Consider the following 18,351-nt stretch of genomic DNA (forward strand, 5'->3'; position numbering starts at 1 on the left):
TACGATGGGAGAGAGCGAGAAAGAGAAACACAGAGAGAGCGAGGGAGCGAGACACCGAGAGAGAGCGAGGGCTACCGTAGGGGGGAGAGAGACACAGAGCGAGAAGGCTACCGTAGGAGAGAGGGACACAGGAGGGCTACCGTGGGAGAGAGCGGGCTACCGTGGGAGAGAGCGGGCTACCGTGGGAGAGAGCGGGCTACCGTGGGAGAGAGCGGGCTACCGTGGGAGAGAGCGGGCTACCGTGGGAGAGAGCGGGCTACCGTGGGAGAGAGCGGGACACCGAGAGGGCTACCGTGGGAGAGCGAGATAGAGCTACCATGAGAGAGAGAGGGGACGCTGAGTGTTGTCATTAGTGAGATGAGAGGTGTGGACTCTGCTGTCATTGGTGAAAGGATGGTAGGGTAGGGAGGTGGTAGGGAGGGATGTTGGTGGGAAAGAAAGCCAGCTGGTAGCTTCACACGGGAAGTAGAAAGCAAACAAACACACACGCACACACACACACACACACACGTCATATGGACCCCCGTCCCCCTCCACCAATGGGGAGGGCCTTGACTTTGATTCAATTAGCCACCTATCCAGACCCTCCTATCATGCTCTCACTGTCGCTGCTTGCCTGTGTGGGCGTGTGAACAACATCTGTGTGCGTGACACCGTGAGAGGGTGTGTGCGTGACACACTGTGGCAGGCAGTGAAAGGGGTAGTCCATCTCAGTCTGAGCTAAGTTCATGAAAGGGAGTGAGTCTGTGGACATGGAGGTGATGCTGAATGCAGTGCAGGCACAGAGCCAGGGAGAGACAGAGAGGATCCTCCTCAGACAGAGCCCTATGCCCTGGGAGACTCACAGCTTCTATGATGGCAGAGATCTCCACAAGAGCGAGGTAGGGTCTCTAACTAACCAGACACACTGATCCAACAACACACATCTACACAGAGTAGCACTTACACAGTAAGGCTAATTACACTCGTTACAGCGTATCTTGTTGACTCGATAAGATCAGAAGGTTTTAGAGGGGAGTGGCTTATAGAGGGGTGGCTTATAGAGGGGAGACGAAAGGATTTGGCATGTGGAATTAAAAATGCTTTTTTTCTGAAATGTTTACTTCTGATTGAAACTAGACCTGTAGTTTGTTTTCTGAAATGTAAATCTTTTGAAATTAAAGCAAGGGAAGTTGAAAATCAGAAGCCTGCGTAGTTTGATATATTTTGCGTTTATTATTTCTAGAAGCTTTTGTTTGTGTCCTAAAATTGGAACCCTATTTACTGTGAAGTGCAATGCTTTAAACAGAGCCATATATGGAGAGGTGGAGTGGCTTATGGAGGAGAGGGGGGGGAGTGGCTTATGGAGGAGAGGGGGGAGTGGCTTATGGAGGAGAGGGGGAGTGGCTTATGGAGGAGAGGGGGAGTGGCTTATGGAGGAGAGGGGGGAGTGGCTTATGGAGGAGAGGGGGAGTGGCTTATGGAGGAGAGGGGGGGGAGTGGCTTATGGAGGAGGGGGGGAGTGGCTTATGGAGGAGAGGGGGAGTGGCTTATGGAGGAGAGGGAGGGGAGTGGCTTATGGAGGAGGGGGGGGGAGTGGCTTATGGAGGAGAGGGGGGAGTGGCTTATGGAGGAGGGGGGGAGTGGCTTATGGAGGAGAGGGGGGAGTGGCTTATGGAGGAGAGGAGGGGAGTGGCTTATGGAGGAGAGGGAGGGGAGTGGCTTATGGAGGAGAGGGAGGGGAGTGGCTTATGGAGGAGAGGAGGGGAGTGGCTTATGGAGGAGAGGAGGGGAGTGGCTTATGGAGGAGAGGAGGGGAGTGGCTTATGGAGGAGAGGAGGGGAGTGGCTTACGGAGGAGAGGGGGGGTGGCTTACGGAGGAGAGGGGGAGTGGCTTTGATAAGTTGGAACCTTGTTTACTATGAAGTGGAGGTCGGACGATTATGATTTTTCAACACCTATACCGATTTATTGGAGGACCACAAAAAGCCGATACCGATTTATTGGAGGACCACAAAAAGCCGATACTGATTTAATATTACAAAATGTATTTGTAATAATGACAATTACAACATTACTGAATGAACATTTTAACTTAATACAATACATCAATAAAATCTATTTAGCCTCAAATAAATAATGAAACATGTTCAATTTGGTTTAAATAATGCAAAAAAGTGTTGGAGAAGAAAGTAAAGTGCAATATGTGCCACGTAAGAAAGTTGAAGTTCCTTGCTCAGAACATGAGAACATATGAAAGCTGGTGTTTCCTTTTAAGACGAGTCTTCAATATTCCCAGGTAATAAGTTTTAGGTTGTAGTTATTATAGGACTATACCGATCTATACCATTTGTATTTCATATAACTTTGACTATTGGATGATTTTATAGGCACTTTAGTATTGCCAGTGTAACAGTATAGCTTCCGTTCCTCTCCTCACCACTACCTGGGCTCGAACCAGGAACACAACGACAACAGCCACCCTCGAAGCAGAGTTATCCATGCGGAGCAAGGGGAACAACTACTAGAAGGCTCAGAGCAAGTGACGTTTGAAACGCTATTAGCGCGCACCCCGCTAACTAGCTAGCCATTTCACATCGGTTACACCAGCCTCATCTCGGGAGTTGATGGGCTTGAAGTCATAAACAGCGCAATGCTTGAAGCACAACGAAGAGCTGCTGGCAAAACGCACGAAAGTGCTGTTTGAATGAATGCTTACGAGACTGCTGGTGCCTTCCATCGCGCAGTCAGACTGCTCTATCAAATCATAGACTTAGTTATAACATAATAACACACAGAAATGCGAGCCTTAGGTCGTTAATATGGTCGAATCCGGAAACTATATCATCTCGAAAACAAGACGTTTATTCTTTCAGTGAAATACGGAACCGTTCGGTATTTTATCTAACGGGTGGCATCCATCAGTCTAAATATTCCTGTTACATTGCACAACCTTCAATGTTATGTCATAATTACGTAAAATTCCGGCAAATTAGGCGCCCAAACGGTTGCATATACACTGACTCTGCGTGCAATGAACGCAAGAGAAGTGACACAATTTCACCGGGTTAATAATATTGCCTGCTAACCTGGATTTCTTTTAACTAAATATGCAGGTTTAAAAAATATATTCTTCTGTGTATTGATTTTAAGAAAGGCATTGATGTTTATGGTTAGGTACACGTTGGAGCAACAACAGTCCTTTTTTGCAAATACGCACCGCATCGATTATATGCAACACAGGACACGCTAGATAAACTAGTAATATCATCAACCATGTGTAGTTAACTAGTGATTATGATTGATTGATTGTTTTTCATAAGATAAGTTTAATGCTAGCTAGCAACTTACCTTGGCTTACTGCATTCGCGTAACAGGCAGGCTCCTCGTGGAGTGCAATGAGAGGCAGGTGTTTAGAGCGCTGGACTAGTTAACTGTAAGGTTGCAAGATTGGATCCCCGAGCTGACAAGGTAAAAATCTGTCGTTCTGCCCCTGAACAGGCAGTTAACCCACTGTTCCGAGGCTGTCATTGAAAATAAGAATGTGTTCTTAACTGACTTGCCTCGTTAAATAAAGGTGTAAATAAAGGTGTAAATAAATCAGCCATTCCGATGAATCGGTTGACCTCTACTATGAAGTGCACTACTATAAACAGTGCCATGTAAGCCCTGATGAAAAGGATTGGACTAGGTGATCTCAGGGAGCCATTTTAGACTCGAGCCTTTCTTTGTGACCAGGCTTGCAGGGTTAGCTTGTAGCTTCCTCTTTAGTTTAATCAATATCTCACCTAATCTTTTCATATCTCACTTTTGTCTGATAGATACGGTTATTACCCAACAACTTGTTCTTTTATAATTCTAATCAAATCAAAGTTTATTGACCGCAAACAAAGCTTTGCAAGGTGTTAACAGCAGGTGCGGCCAAATGCTTATGTTACTCGCTCCAACAGTAGATTGTCTCGCAAATACACAACAAATACACAACAAATACACAACAAATACACAACAAATACACAACAAATACACAGCAAATACACAGCAAATACACAGCAAATACACAGCAAATACACAGCAAATACACAGCAAATACACAACAAATACACAACAAATACACAACAAATACACAACAAATACACAGCAAATACACAGCAAATACACAACAAATACACAGCAAATACACAACAAATACACAGCAAATACACAACAAATACACAGCAAATACACAACAAATACACAGCAAATACACAACAAATACACAGCAAATACACAACAAATACACAACAAATACACAGCAAATACACAACAAATACACAACAAATACACAACAAATACACAACAAATACACAGCAAATACACAACAAATACACAACAAATACACACTCACACACAACAAAAGTACAAAATACATTTAAAAAAAAATGTACATGAGTACAATTTAATAAATCTACAATACAAATACGTGGTGTGTGTGTGTGTGTATAGGCAGTATATCATTTGGAAGGAAAATGGTATGTACAGTAGTATGTATATTAGGAAAAAGTGATCCTAGACCAGAATTGATACTCTGAGCTGCTTTAAGCAGACAGACATTGAGACCTAGGGGTTTATTTGACACGTCAGAGAGAGGGGAGACGTGTCATGAGCTCAGCCAGTGTGTTATAAAATGACAGTGGAGTGACTGAGTCATAGGTCGTACCCTCAAAAAAACGTATCCCATTCCCCGTATAGTGCACTACATTTTGACCAGAGCCCTATAGTGACCACAACAGAACACTAATTCTCCCCGTCCTCTCTTCCTGAGTCCTCGGCGCTGTCTGCCCGAAGTGACGTTGTTCCACACGTCAGAACTGAATCTACCACCCCCACTCCCCCTCCCTTTCTCTTTGTATCAGTCTGGTGTCCTGCATGCCTGTGTGCGTACATGCTGGGCTCACCTTTATGGGTCTCTACTGGTCAGGGTGGGGTGGAGAGAGAGAGGGGGGGGGATAAGTGTAATGCTGTGAGAAAGAAGGGAATCTTCATGTCTGTAATGAGATGACAGGTTACATTCACCGTTCTGTTTTGTTTACAGCGGGTCGTTTCATAGGGAACTGTCGGAGGTGTTCAATTCACCGTTCTGTTTTGTTTACAGCGGGTTGTTTCATAGGGTACTGTCGGAGGTGTTCAATTCACCGCTCGGTTTAGGTGTTCAATTCACAATTCACCGTTCTGTTTTGTTTACAGCGGGTTGTTTCATAGGGTACTGTCGGAGGTGTTCAATTCAACCGCTCTGTTTGGTTTACAGCGGGTCGTTTCATAGGGTACTGTCGGAGGTGTTCAATTCACCGTTCTGTTTTGTTTACAGCGGGTCTGTCGGAGGTTTCACCGTTCTGTTTGGGGTATAGGGTACTGTCGGAGGTGTTCAATTCACCGTTCTGTTTGGTTTACAGCGGGTTGTTTCATAGGGAACTGTCGGAGGTGTTCAATTCAACGTTCTGTTTGGTTTACAGCGGGTCGTTTCATAGGGTACTGTCGGAGGTGTTCAATTCACCGTTCCGTTTTACTTGTTTACAGCGGGTTGTTTCATAGGGAACTGTCGGAGGTGTTCAATTCAACGTTCTGTTTGGTTTACAGCGGGTCGTTTCATAGGGTACTGTCGGAGGTGTTCAATTCACCGCTTCTGTTTTGGAAACTTTAATTCAGCGGTTGTTTGTCAGGTGTTCAATTCACCGCTCTGTTTGGTTTACAGCGGGTCGTTTCATAGGGAACTGTCGGAGGTGTTCAATTCACCGTTCTGTTTGGTTTACAGCGGTTGTTTCATAGGGTAGGTGTTCAATTCACCGTTTGACAGGTGTTCAAACTTCAGGTGTTCAATTCGCTCTGTTTGGTTTACAGCGGGTCGTTTCATAGGGAACTGTCGGAGGTGTTCAATTCACCGTTCTGTTTTGTTTACAGGTGTTCAATTCACCGTCTGTTTGGTTTACAGCGGGTTCGTTCGGAGGTGTTCAATTCAGGGAACTGTCGGAGGTGTTCAATTCACCGTTCTGTTTGGTTTACAGCGGCGGTCGTTTCATAGGGAACTGTCGGAGGTGTTCAATTCACCGTTCTGTTTTGTTTACAGCGGGTTGTTTCATAGGGTACTGTCGGAGGTGTTCAATTCACCGTTCTGTTTTGTTTACAGCGGGTTGTTTCATAGGGAACTGTCGGAGGTGTTCAATTCACCGTTCTGTTTGGTTTACAGCGGGTCGTTTCATAGGGTACTGTCGGAGGTGTTCAATTCAACGTTCTGTTTGGTTTACAGCGGGTCATTTCATAGGGTACTGTCAGAGGTGTTCAATTCAACGTTCTGTTTGGTTTACAGCGGGTCATTTCATAGGGTACTGTCGGAGGTGTTCAATTCACCGTTCTGTTTTGTTACAGCGGGTTGTTTCATAGGGAAATGTCGGAAGTGTTCAATTCACCGTTCTGTTTTGTTTACAGCGTGTTCAAACTTCGGACTGTTCTGTTTGGTTTACAGCGGGTCGTTTCATAGGGAACTGTCGGAGGTGTTCAATTCACCGTTCTGTTTGGTTTACAGCGGGTCGTTTCGTAGGGAACTGTCGGAGGTGTTCAATTCACCGTTCTGTTTGGTTTACAGCGGGTTGTTTCATAGGGAACTGTCGGATGTGCTCTAGTATTGTTACATCACCTAATGTTGTAGAACAAAGGTTCCAACAAGACGACCGTTCTAAAACCTGGCCCGTCTCCACGTGACGACCGTTCTAAAACCTGGCCCGTCTCCACGTGACGACCGTTCTAAAACCTGGCCCGTCTCCACGTGAAGACCGTTCTAAAACCTGGCCCGTCTCCACGTGACGACCGTTCTAAAACCTGGCCCGTCTCTACGTGAAACCTGACCGTTCTAAAACCTGGCCCGTCTCTACGGTTCCGACGACCGTTCCAAAACCTGGCCCGTCTCTACGTGAAGACCGTTCTAAAACCTGGCCCGTCTCCACGTGACGACCGTTCTAAAACCTGGCCCGTCTACGTGACGTGACGTGACGTTCTAAAACCTGGCCCGTCTCTACGTGACGACCGTTCTAAAACCTGGCCCGTCTCTACGTGACGACCGTTCTAAAACCTGGCCCGTCTCTACGTGACGACCGTTCTAAAACCTGGCCCGTCTCTACGTGACGACCGTTCTAAAACCTGGCCCGTCTCCACGTGAAGACCGTTCTAAAACCTGGCCCGTCTCCAAACTACGTTAGAAACTAACCTAACCTAGATTAGCTCCAAACTATAACCTGGCCCGTTAGCTCCAAACGAGATTAGAAGACCGAGATTAGCTCCAAAAACCTAACCGAGATTAGCCCAAACTAACCTAACCGAGATCTCCAAAACTAACGTGCTCCAAACTAACCTAACCGAGATTAGCCGTTAGCTCCAAAAACCTGATTAGCCCAAACAAAACTAGCCTAGATTAGCTCTAAACAAAATTTACGTGAAGCTCTACCGTTCTAAAACCTGAGATTAGCCCAAACTAACCTAACCGTTAGCTCCAAACTAACGATTAGCTCCAAACTAACCTAACCGAGATTAGCGAGATTAGCTCGCCTAGATTAGCTCTAAAAAAACTAGCTGGCTCTAAAACAAAACTAGCCTAGATTAGCTAGATTAAACAAAACTAGCCTAGATTAGCTCTAACTAGCCTAGATTAGCTCTAAACAAAAACTAGCCTAGATTAGCTCTAAACAAAACTAGCCTAGATTAGCTCTAAACAAAACTAGCCTAGATTAGCTCTAAACACTAAAACTGGCCCGTTAGCTCTAAACAAAAACTAGCGATTAGTGCCTGGCCAAAACGTTAAAACTAGCCTAGATTAACAAAACTGGCCCGTCTCTAAATTTCGATTTAAAAACCCTGGCCCTGTCTCAATACGTTCAAATTTTATTTAAATTTCCGCAAACCCTCCTGGGCCAAATTTTGAACGGCCGTCGCGTAGAGACGGGCCAGGTTTTAGAACGGGCAATGTAGAGACGGGCCAGGGGATGCCTAATTTAACCCACCCAAGTGAGCAATATGTTAAAAAATAATACGCAGTGTCAAATCAGAATACCAGTAGAATCATATCAACAGTTTTTTACATAACGGCCGTCGTGTTGGAATTCCTGACCTTTGTTCTACAACATTAGGTGATGGAACAATACAGAGAGCACATCCGACAGTTCCCTTAGTATTTGGTTGCTTTGCCTTTATGACAGTTCCAAACTGTCGGTGAATTGAAACCTCCGACAGTTCAGCCAAGACCTCAGCAATTTCGAAATGCCTGAAGGTACCCATCTGTGAACAAGCAAAACAGAGACTCAGATCGGCGCGCGGACTCAGTTCTACCTATTGTATCGGAACCCATAATATCTTATGGTGAGAACCCTGGAAATTCCCAGCCTTGGCCCTGACTAAAAATACATCTCTCTTGACCATGGGATTACATCCTGGACTAGGTTTAGCCTAATCTGGGGAAACCAGCCCCATATAACCCCAACCCTAATCCTAACCCCAAGCCCAACCTAACCCCAACCCCAACCTAACCCCACATGTTACTGATTTGAAGAAGCTTTCAGCGGCTCACATTTTGAATCAACATGTAACATGTCAGGTAAAAGAGGCTGTCTGTTCCCGACTGTAAACAGGGTTGAGTTCATTGGGACCATACTGTGGAAAAACAATCTAAAATGGACAATCAAAACAAGTGTTTCTCATTGGACAAATTCAGGTAGTCCCTCACCGTTTACTGTCTTATGTTTTTATTTTATTTTTTCGTGTTGTGCCCGAGTGAACACCTGGGTGATGTCATTATACAGGTGTTTGATGTGTTTCTCTCCACAGGTAATCCTGGTGCAGGTGAACCCAGGTGAGGCCTTCACTATACGGCGAGAGGATGGTCAGTTTCAGTGTATCACAGGTAAGACACTACAAATAGTTGTACTCCTTTTAGTTCTCTCCTACAGATGGGTAAAGGGGTCAATAAAGCTTCATTATTCAATAATACAGGTTTGTGATTCGTTAGGGCAAATGTTTTAAGTTTTGCAATGGGAAACAAAATGTAAGATTTACTTATTCTGTACAGATAGTTCCGACCTGAGCATGACCCAGTACTTCCCAAGCGTCGCTCTCTCGCTCTTTTTTTTCGCTATCTCTCGCTATGTCTCTCGCTCGCTGTGTCTCTCGCTCGCTGTGTCTCTCGCTCGCTGTGTCTCTCGCTCGCTGTGTCTCTCGCTCGCTGTGTCTCTCGCTCGCTATCTTTTGCTCTCTCGCTCACGTTCTCTCTGTCTGACTGATTTAATTTGACAGATGATTGAGCGAGCTGTGTGCTGATACACTATCATCGTGTCAAATCACTGTTTGCTGTAATTGCAGTGTGTTTCTGTGTTTGTAGTGCAGTCACACTATAGCGACAGAGTCTATGTCTGTTAGAATGAGATGTGGTTGAGACCCTGTTAGTCATCCCTCTCTGCTCTGTCAGAGAGTGTGAGGAGTGCAGGCAGGCTTTGTGATGTGCGAACGCGCACATACACACACAAGGGATGTGCATCTTTCCCTTTCAAGATGATTCGATACGTTTCTAGATACATGGGCTCCAGTACAGGAATGATATGTTATATTTTGAACTGATTTGGTGTGGTTCAGTTTGATTCAAGGAACAAATCAATGCACTAACATTTATTTTCGAATTCAAAATCTGCGGCAAATGGAGCTCTGAGCCGGGCCTCTCCTCTGGGCCGGGCCTCTCCTCTGGGCCGGGCCTCTCCTCTGGGCCGGGCCTCTCCTCTGGGCCCGGGCCTCTCCTCTGGGCCGGGCATCTCCTCTGGGCCGGGCCTCTCCTCTGGGCCGGGCCTCTCCTCTGGGCCGGGCCTCTCCTCTGGGCCGGGCCTCTCCTCTGGGCCGGGCCTCTCCTCTGAGCCGGGCCTCTCCTCTGGGCCGGGCCTCTCCTCTGGCCGGGCCTCTCCTCTGGGCCGGGCCTCTCCTCTGGGCCGGGCCTCTCCTCTGGGCCGGGCCTCTCCTCTGGGCCGGGCCTCTCCTCTGGGCCGGGCCTCTCCTCTGAGCCGGGCCTCTCCTCTGGGCCGGGCCTCTCCTCTGGGCCGGGCCTCTCCGCTGGGCCGGGCCTCTCCTCTGGGCCGGGCCTCTCCTCTGGGCCGGGCCTCTCCTCTGGGCCGGGCCTCTCCTCTGGGCCGGGCCTCTCCCCTGGGCCGGGCCTCTCCTCTGCCGGGCCTCTCCTCCTCTCTGCCGGGCCTCTCCCCGGAGCCCTGGAGCTCTGGGCCGGGCCTCTCCCCGGAGCCCTGGGCCGGGCCTCTCCCGAGCCCTGGGCCGGGCCTCTCCCCGGAGCCCTGGGCCCTCTCCCCGGAGCCCTGGGCCGGGCCTCTCCCCGGACCCTGGGCCGGGCCTCTCGCCGGAGCTTTGGGCCGGGCCTCTCCCCTGAGCCGGGCCTCTCCCCTGAGCCGGGCCTCGCCCTGAGCCGGGCCTCTCCCTGAGCCGGGCCTCTTCTCTGAGCTCGGAGCTGGTCCAGCCATCTTCCACTAAGGTTATTTTTGCAGATTTAGGGCCTAGGCCTCAATAGTTATGAGCCGGAGTCATGCCAATCCCCTAGCAGAACGGGATTTCACCCCGTCATCAAATGAGTTTACGGAATCTAATCCTATTTGTCACATGGGCTCTCAACCCTTAGCCGGAAATGCTTACTTATGAACCCTTAACCAACAATACCTGAGGGGTATCCCTCCCTGGGAGAGGGAGCGCATCCCTCCCCTGGGCCAAGGCCTCTCCTCTGACAGCACTCCCACTGAGCCGGGCCTCTTCTCTGAGCTGGGCCTCTGAGCTGACATGTCCAGCCATCTTCCACTAATATGTATTTTGTTATTTTTGCAGATTAATAGAGAAGACTAGTTGGTCCAATGTATCAATAGTTATGGTGACGAAGTCATGTTGACCAATTAATATATAGCAGAACTATGGATTTCACCCCGTCATCAAATGGTTTACAGAATCTAATTGTATTTGTCACATGCATAATACAACAACCTTACCGTGAAATGGGTTACCCTTATGAGCCCTTAACCAACAATACCTGGGGGTATCCCGGGCATCAGACTCGGGAGAGGCAAATGTCGAGAGCCACGTTAGTCCTCCAAAACACGACCCTGCCAAGCCGCACTGCTCCTTGACACACTGCCCACTTAACCCGGAAGCCAGCCGCACCAATGTGTCAGAGGAAACACCGTGTTGGGGGACCTGGCGACTGTGTCAGAGTGCATGCATCTGGCCTGTCACAGGTCTGGGTATGGTGGTCTTTGAAACATGTCCATGGTCTGGGTGACTTGGCCAGAGGGATGGTTGAAAATGTCAGTGAAGACATGACTTGCCAGTTGGTCCACACATGCTCTGAGTGCTCCATGGTCCTGGGTGTTCCGGCCATGTGAGATGTTGGTCTGGGTTGAAAGATCTTAGGTGCTCACATCTGCTATTGGGGGGCGTGATGCACCATGGTCTGGGTGATGGAACAGCTGGTGCTCCGTGCTGTTTCAGTGTTGCTTTCCTCGACCCCAGCATAAAAGGCATTTGCTCGTCTGGTAGGCTCGCGTCACTGGGTTTCCCTTTGTAGTCCCATGTAATAGTGTTCAAGCCCTGCCACATCTCTGGGCATCAGAGCCGGGGTAGTAGGATTCAATCTTAATCCCGATTGATGCTTTGATTGGTAGAGTACCTCATGACTGAACCATCTATCTCAGGCTGAGGTGCAATTCTGACATGACTGGCATGACTGAGGTGCTCCATGGTCTGGGTGTTGGGGAGGGGGGCATGACTGAGGTGCTCCATGGTCTGGGTGTTGGGGGGGGGGCATGACTGAGGTGCTCCATGGTCTGGGTGTTGGGGGGGGGGGGCATGACTGAGGTGCTCCATGGTCTGGGTGTTGGGGGGGCATGACTGAGGTGCTCCATGGTCTGGGTGTTGGGGGGGGGGGGCATGACTGAGGTGCTCCATGGTCTGGGTGTTGGGGGGGGGGGCATGACTGAGGTGCTCCATGGTCTGGGTGTTGGGGGGGGCATGACTGATTACAGACCTAGGTGCTTCTTCATGATTTGGTCTATTCACCCTCTAGCAGGACAGGCTGTCTATTCACCCTCTAGCAGGGCTGTCTATTCAGGGACTGTCTATTCACCCTCTAGCAGGACAGGCTGTCTATTCACCCTCTAGCAGGACAGGCTGTCTATTCACCCTCTAGCAGGACAGGCTGTCTATTCACCCTCTAGCAGGACAGGCTGTCTATTCACCCTCTAGCAGGACAGGCTGTCTACCCTCTAGCAGGACAGGCTGTCTATTCACCCTCTACAGGACAGGCTGTCTATTCACCCTCTTTAACAAGACAGGCTGTCTATTCACCCTCTAGCAGGACAGGCTGTCTATTCACCCTCTAGCAGGACAGGCTGTCTATTCACCCTCTAGCAGGACAGGCTGTCTATTCACCCTCTAGCAGGACAGGCTGTCTATTCACCCTCTAGCAGGACAGGCTGTCTATTCACCCTCTTTAACAAGACAGGCTGTCTATTCACCCTCTAGCAGGACAGGCTGTCTATTCACCCTCTAGCAGGACAGGCTGTCTATTCACCCTCTAGCAGGACAGGCTGTCTATTCACCCTCTAGCAGGACAGGCTGTCTATTCACCCTCTAGCAGGACTGTTCTCTTCACCCTCTAGCAGGACAGGCTGTCTATTCACCCTCTAGCAGGACAGGCTGTCTATTCACCCTCTAGCAGGACAGGCTGTCTATTCACCCTCTAGCAGGACAGGCTGTCTATTCACCCTCTAGCAGGACAGGCTGTCTATTCACCCTCTAGCAGGACAGGCTGTCTATTCACCCTCTAGCAGGACAGGCTGTCTATTCATTCACCTGTCTATTCACCCTCTAGCAGGACAGGCTGTCTATTCACCCTCTAGCAGGACAGGCTGTCTATTCACCCTCTAGCAGGACAGGCTGTCTATTCACCCTCTAGCAGGACAGGCTGTCTATTCACCCTCTAGCAGGACAGGCTGTCTATTCACCCTCTAGCAGGACAGGCTGTCTATTCACCCTCTAGCAGGACAGGCTGTCTATTCACCCTCTAGCAGGACAGGCTGTCTATTCACCCTCTAGCAGGACAGGCTGTCTATTCACCCTCTAGCAGGACAGGCTGTCTATTCACCCTCTAGCAGGACAGGCTGTCTATTCACCCTCTAGCAGGACAGGCTGTCTATTCACCCTCTAGCAGGACAGGCTGTCTATTCACCCTCTAGCAGGACAGGCTGTCTATTCACCCTCTAGCAGGACAGGCTGTCTATTCACCCTCTAGCAGGACAGGCTGTCTATTCACTATTCACCCTCTAGCAGGACAGGCTGTCTATTCACCCTCTAGCAGGACAGGCTGTCTATTCACCCTCTAGCAGGACAGGCTGTCTATTCACCCTCTAGCAGGACAGGCTGTCTATTCACCCTCTAGCAGGACAGGCTGTCTATTCACCCTCTAGCAGGACAGGCTGTCTATTCACCCTCTAGCAGGACAGGCTGTCTATTCACCAGGCTGTCTATTCACCCTCTAGCAGGACAGGCTGTCTATTCACCCTCTAGCAGGACAGGCTGTCTATTCACCCTCTAGCAGGACAGGCTGTCTATTCACCCTCTAGCAGGACAGGCTGTCTATTCACCCTCTAGCAGGACAGGCTGTCTATTCACCCTCTAGCAGGACAGGCTGTCTATTCACCCTCTAGCAGGACAGGCTGTCTATTCACCCTCTTTAACAGAGCTCAAGACAGGCTGTCTATTCCTCTATCTCCCCTTCCAGACAAAGGCGAGATGTGTCGGATTAGAGGTGGTGGTCTCTCCGTCAGCAGAGTTCGGTGTCAGAGGAGAGTGGGAGTGGAGGGGGAGGGGATTAATGGAGGGGCGGGAGCTCTGCTGCTTACTGCTGCCTCTGTCACAGAGTGGTCTCTTTTCTCAGTGACGTGAATGGAGGGATGACTCACCGCTCATGGAGCAGGGAGGGAAGGGTGTGTGTGTGTTCCCCGTGTATGTGTTTTAACCATGCAATTTGAGACAGCTGAGAAACCGGGAGGTTGGGGGGTGTGTGTGTGTGTGTGTGTGTCCTCTCCCAGATCTATTTGTGTTTCATTCATGTATTTTTAGCAGCTGGAAGTACGTAATGTGTTTCCAACTACCTAATGGACTGCTTAATATGAAGAGACCATCTGGTAAGAAGCAGTAAAATAACATAGCCATGAAGATGTTAGACATCTCCCATGGGGGAGAGAGAAGGGCCGAGAGTTGATGGAGCTGCAGTGTGTGTGTGCGCACACCACTCGAGGCATGGAGATAACCAGCAGCCATTTTGAATTTGTTTCCCAATTTAGGGCCCCCTCTCAACACACATTACTCGCGTCTCACACACACACACACTGCCTGCTGGGTATGTTCACGCCACAAGGGGTGGGGCAGTTGACTGTATTGCCACCACACCGACGGTCACGTGTCATGAAGGTGGTCAAATTCCACTTTACCGTTTAGTCACCATAATTAGACTTCTCCAAGCTCTGATGCTGCTGATGGTCATTAGTAGCCTACCAAACCTGCTAACTGCCTGGTACTCAGAACTCTATTGTCTCTCGAATCATAACAGGATGATGGCCTCTAATAAAAAGAGGAGGCCTACTGTATTTATGTCTCTACTTTCCTAATCTTAAGCACATTGCTTATCTTTACAACAGGAGTATAGCCTACCTGGCTGGCATGAAAATGAACCAAGGGACAAGCGTCCTCCATTCGCTATTTTAAGTGAAAATATTACATGTATTTTTTCCCCCTCTTCTCCTGTTTCAAGACAGGTGCGTGATAATGGTCCATTCTGAAATTTAAAAAAATGTCACACATATATTATTTAGTATATGTAAAGACAAGATTAAATTAAGAATAGTTTGTGTGACAATATTACCCTGTCACTTGTGATTGATGTATTATCACTTGTGAATGAGGCCCAGGTTGGGTACAGTCAGGAAATAAATGGGGCATGCCTTTTTTTCTTCTCAGTTTTTCAAAATCATAAACGCACACCTCATGTAGTCTAGCCCACAGGCCTATATGTTTGGATAAGGTTTGTATCACAACTAAAGAGGCCAAATGACTTCTTAAAAGGAATCACATTAATCCGCTTTACAAGGGGTGTAGAGCCTAACTGGTATACATAAGCAGTGCGTGAGTTTCAAGTTTAGGGGAAGAGATCATTTTCACCATAAAAATGCACTTTTTAGAAAAAAAGCAGCACATGCATAATCACATTTGCGATCACTTTTTTGAGAATTGGTGTTTTCCTGCTAATTGATAGCATTTTGGAAACATTCATGCTGATGGCCTACTGTGAAGATATAGCTAATATTTTATCAACACTTTCAGCTAAACGTTCTGATCTGTTGCGTCAGCCTTATTGCTTGTGATTGTATTAGTCTGAGACACAATAGATCCCAGACTATGTTTACGATATTTCTTTCTGGCATAGAATAGGTCAACTGTTGTACTATGGGGGATAGTAGATTGACATAGACTAGTGCTTTTGGTGTTCGCTAGGCCTACTCATCTTGTTGGCTGACGAAAAGTAAAATGTGGACAGTCCTTCCATTTATCTTCAATATGCACCTCTGAATTGGGTAAGGACGTACGCAGTAGAGTCCCCGATGTGTCTGTCTACACTTGTAGCCTGTGAGAAAGACCAGATCATGTGAACCATGTGAGTGAGAGGTGCTTCAGGAGCAGGCAGCACGCTCGGCGAGAAGGGCCCAACGCAAGCTCGGCCCAACGCAGCGCTCGGCGAGGCAGCAGCGCTCGGCGAGAAGGGCCCAACGCAGCGCTCGGCGAGAAGGGCCCAACGCAGCGCTCGGCGAGAAGGGCCCAACGCAGCGCTCGAAGAAGGGCCCAACGCAGCGCTCGCGAGAAGGCCCAACGCAGCGCTCGAAGGGCCCAACGGCGCGAGAAGGGCCCAACGAAGGGCCCAACGCAGCGCTCGGCGAGAAGGGCCCAACGCAGCGCTCGGCGAGAAGGGCCCAACGCAGCGCTCGGCGAGAAGGGCGCCCAACGCAGCGCTCGGCGAGAAGGGCCCAACGCAGCGCTCGGAGAAGGGCCTCAACGCAGCGCCGGCGAAAGGCTCGGCGAGAAGGGCCCAACGCAGCGCGCGAAAGGGCCCAACGGCGCTCGCAACGCAGCGCTCGGCGAGAAGGGCCCAACGCAGCGCTCGGCGAGAAGGGCCCAACGCAGCGCTCGGCGAGAAGGGCAGCGCTCGGCGAGAAGGGCCCAACGCAGCGCTCGGCGAGAAGGGCCCAACGCAGCGCTCGGCGAGAAGGGCCCAACGCAGCGCTCGCAGCGCGAGGCGAGAAGGCCCAACGCAGCGCTCGCAGCGCTCGGCGAGAAGGGCCCAACGCAGCGCTCGGCGACGCAGCGCTCGAGAAGGGCCCAACGCAGCGCTCGGCGAGAAGGGCCCAACGCAGCGCTCGGCGAGAAGGGCCCAACGCAGCGCTCGGCGAGAAGGGCCCAACGCAGCGCTCGGCGAGAAGGGCCCAACGCAGCGCTCGGGGCATTACGGCCGCACAAAGGTGATGCCGCTGAGAAATTCGAGGCATTAGCAAGTGCTTGTCAAATTGTGAATGAGAGACTGATGAAGTGTGTACAGCCTGCGCAAAAAAACCCAAAACAAAGCAGAGTTCACACCTTTTTCAAGTCACCTTTTTCAAATCGTCCTTAGTCACGTCATGCAGCCTTACAATGTATTAAATCAACACATATATATATATATAGTCCAACGTTTGTAGAACTACATTCACATTAATAACTACATTAAATATATAGGAATACCTGTTTCTTTGTTGTTTGTTGTTGTCAACACAGAATATCCACACTCCGTCAAATCGCTTGGAGAAAAATATACCCTTTCTATTTTATTCAGCTTTGTTCAATTGTATTCTTCATGCTGTAAGATAATATAGAACAATGCCACGGAATTCTAAGCAAATCTTGCCTGCTGAATGAACTAGTGTAGCCCAGAGCCATGTGGCATAGCCAGATCAGGACCTAACATAAGGACAACTCAGAGTATGTTATTCTGTTCTTCTGAAATAGACTACGTTTTCTTCATTTCGTGTTTCTTTAGACTTTGTCTGAAATAAATCTTATTATTGTCTTCAAATAGGTCTAGTATAAAAGTCCACACGCCCACCAGCAGTCCATTTACCTCATCTGCATTGATTATGCTGCCTGTGTGTGCGTCTCGGCTTGTTTGTATGTGTTTGAGATGGAGGGAGCCACCTCCGCAGTGGCCCGCGAGTGGGCAGGAGGCAAGGACACTCAGGCAGTGCTAACACGACACATATACAGCCACAACACCACACGCTCAGCGCCAACACAACACACACACAGCGCCAACACAACGCAACACCACACGCTCAGCGCCAACGCAACACCACACGCTCAGCGCCAACACAACACCACACGCTCAGCGCCAACACAACACCACACGCTCAGCGCCAACACAACACCACACGCTCAGCGCCAACACAACACCACACGCTCAGCGCCAACACAACACCACACGCTCAGCGCCAACACAACACAACACCACACGCTCAGCGCCAACACAACACAACACCACACGCTCAGCGCCAACACAACACAACACCACACGCTCAGCGCCAACACACACCACACACACAGCGCCAACACAACACCACACGCTCAGCGCCAACACAACACACACACGCTCAGCGCCAACACAACACACACACAGCGCCAACACAACACAACACACGCTCAGCGCCAACACAACAACACACACACGCTCAGCGCCAACACAACACACACGCTCAGCGCCAACACAACACACGCTCAGCGCCAACACAACACACACGCTCAGCGCCAACACAACACACACACGCTCAGCGCCAACACAACAACACACGCTCAGCGCCAACACAACACACACACAGCGCCAACACAACACCACATGCTCAGCGCCAACACAACACCACGCTCAGCGCCAACACACAACACACACAGCGCCAACACAACACCACGCGCTCAGCGCCAACACAACACACCACACCACCAGCGCCAACACAACACACACACAGCGCCAACACAACACACGCACAGTGCCAACACACACCACAGCGCCAGCGCGCACCACACGCGCCAGCGCCAACACACCACACACGCACGCCAACAGCGCCAACGCAAACACACACAGCGCCAGTCACAACACACCACGCTGGTCAGCGCCAACAATTTGCACAACACAACACACGCTCAGCGCCAACATGCAACACACGCTCCAGCGCCAACACAACACACGCT

At 49.6% G+C, this 18,351-nt stretch overlaps 1 protein-coding gene across 1 annotated transcript in view; it reads left to right on the forward strand.

Moving 5' to 3' along the window:
- The window catches only part of fndc3a (fibronectin type III domain containing 3A), a 138,992-nt gene that overhangs the window by 20,272 nt on the left and 100,369 nt on the right, over nt 1–18,351 (forward strand). Inside the window, 1 exon segment of the mRNA XM_064985412.1 lies at nt 8,824–8,899. Within this exon segment, the coding sequence (XP_064841484.1) occupies nt 8,824–8,899 (76 nt within the window).

This window comes from Oncorhynchus masou, chromosome 13 (genome assembly GCF_036934945.1).
Source record: "Oncorhynchus masou masou isolate Uvic2021 chromosome 13, UVic_Omas_1.1, whole genome shotgun sequence".
Classification (NCBI taxonomy): domain Eukaryota; kingdom Metazoa; phylum Chordata; class Actinopteri; order Salmoniformes; family Salmonidae; genus Oncorhynchus; species Oncorhynchus masou.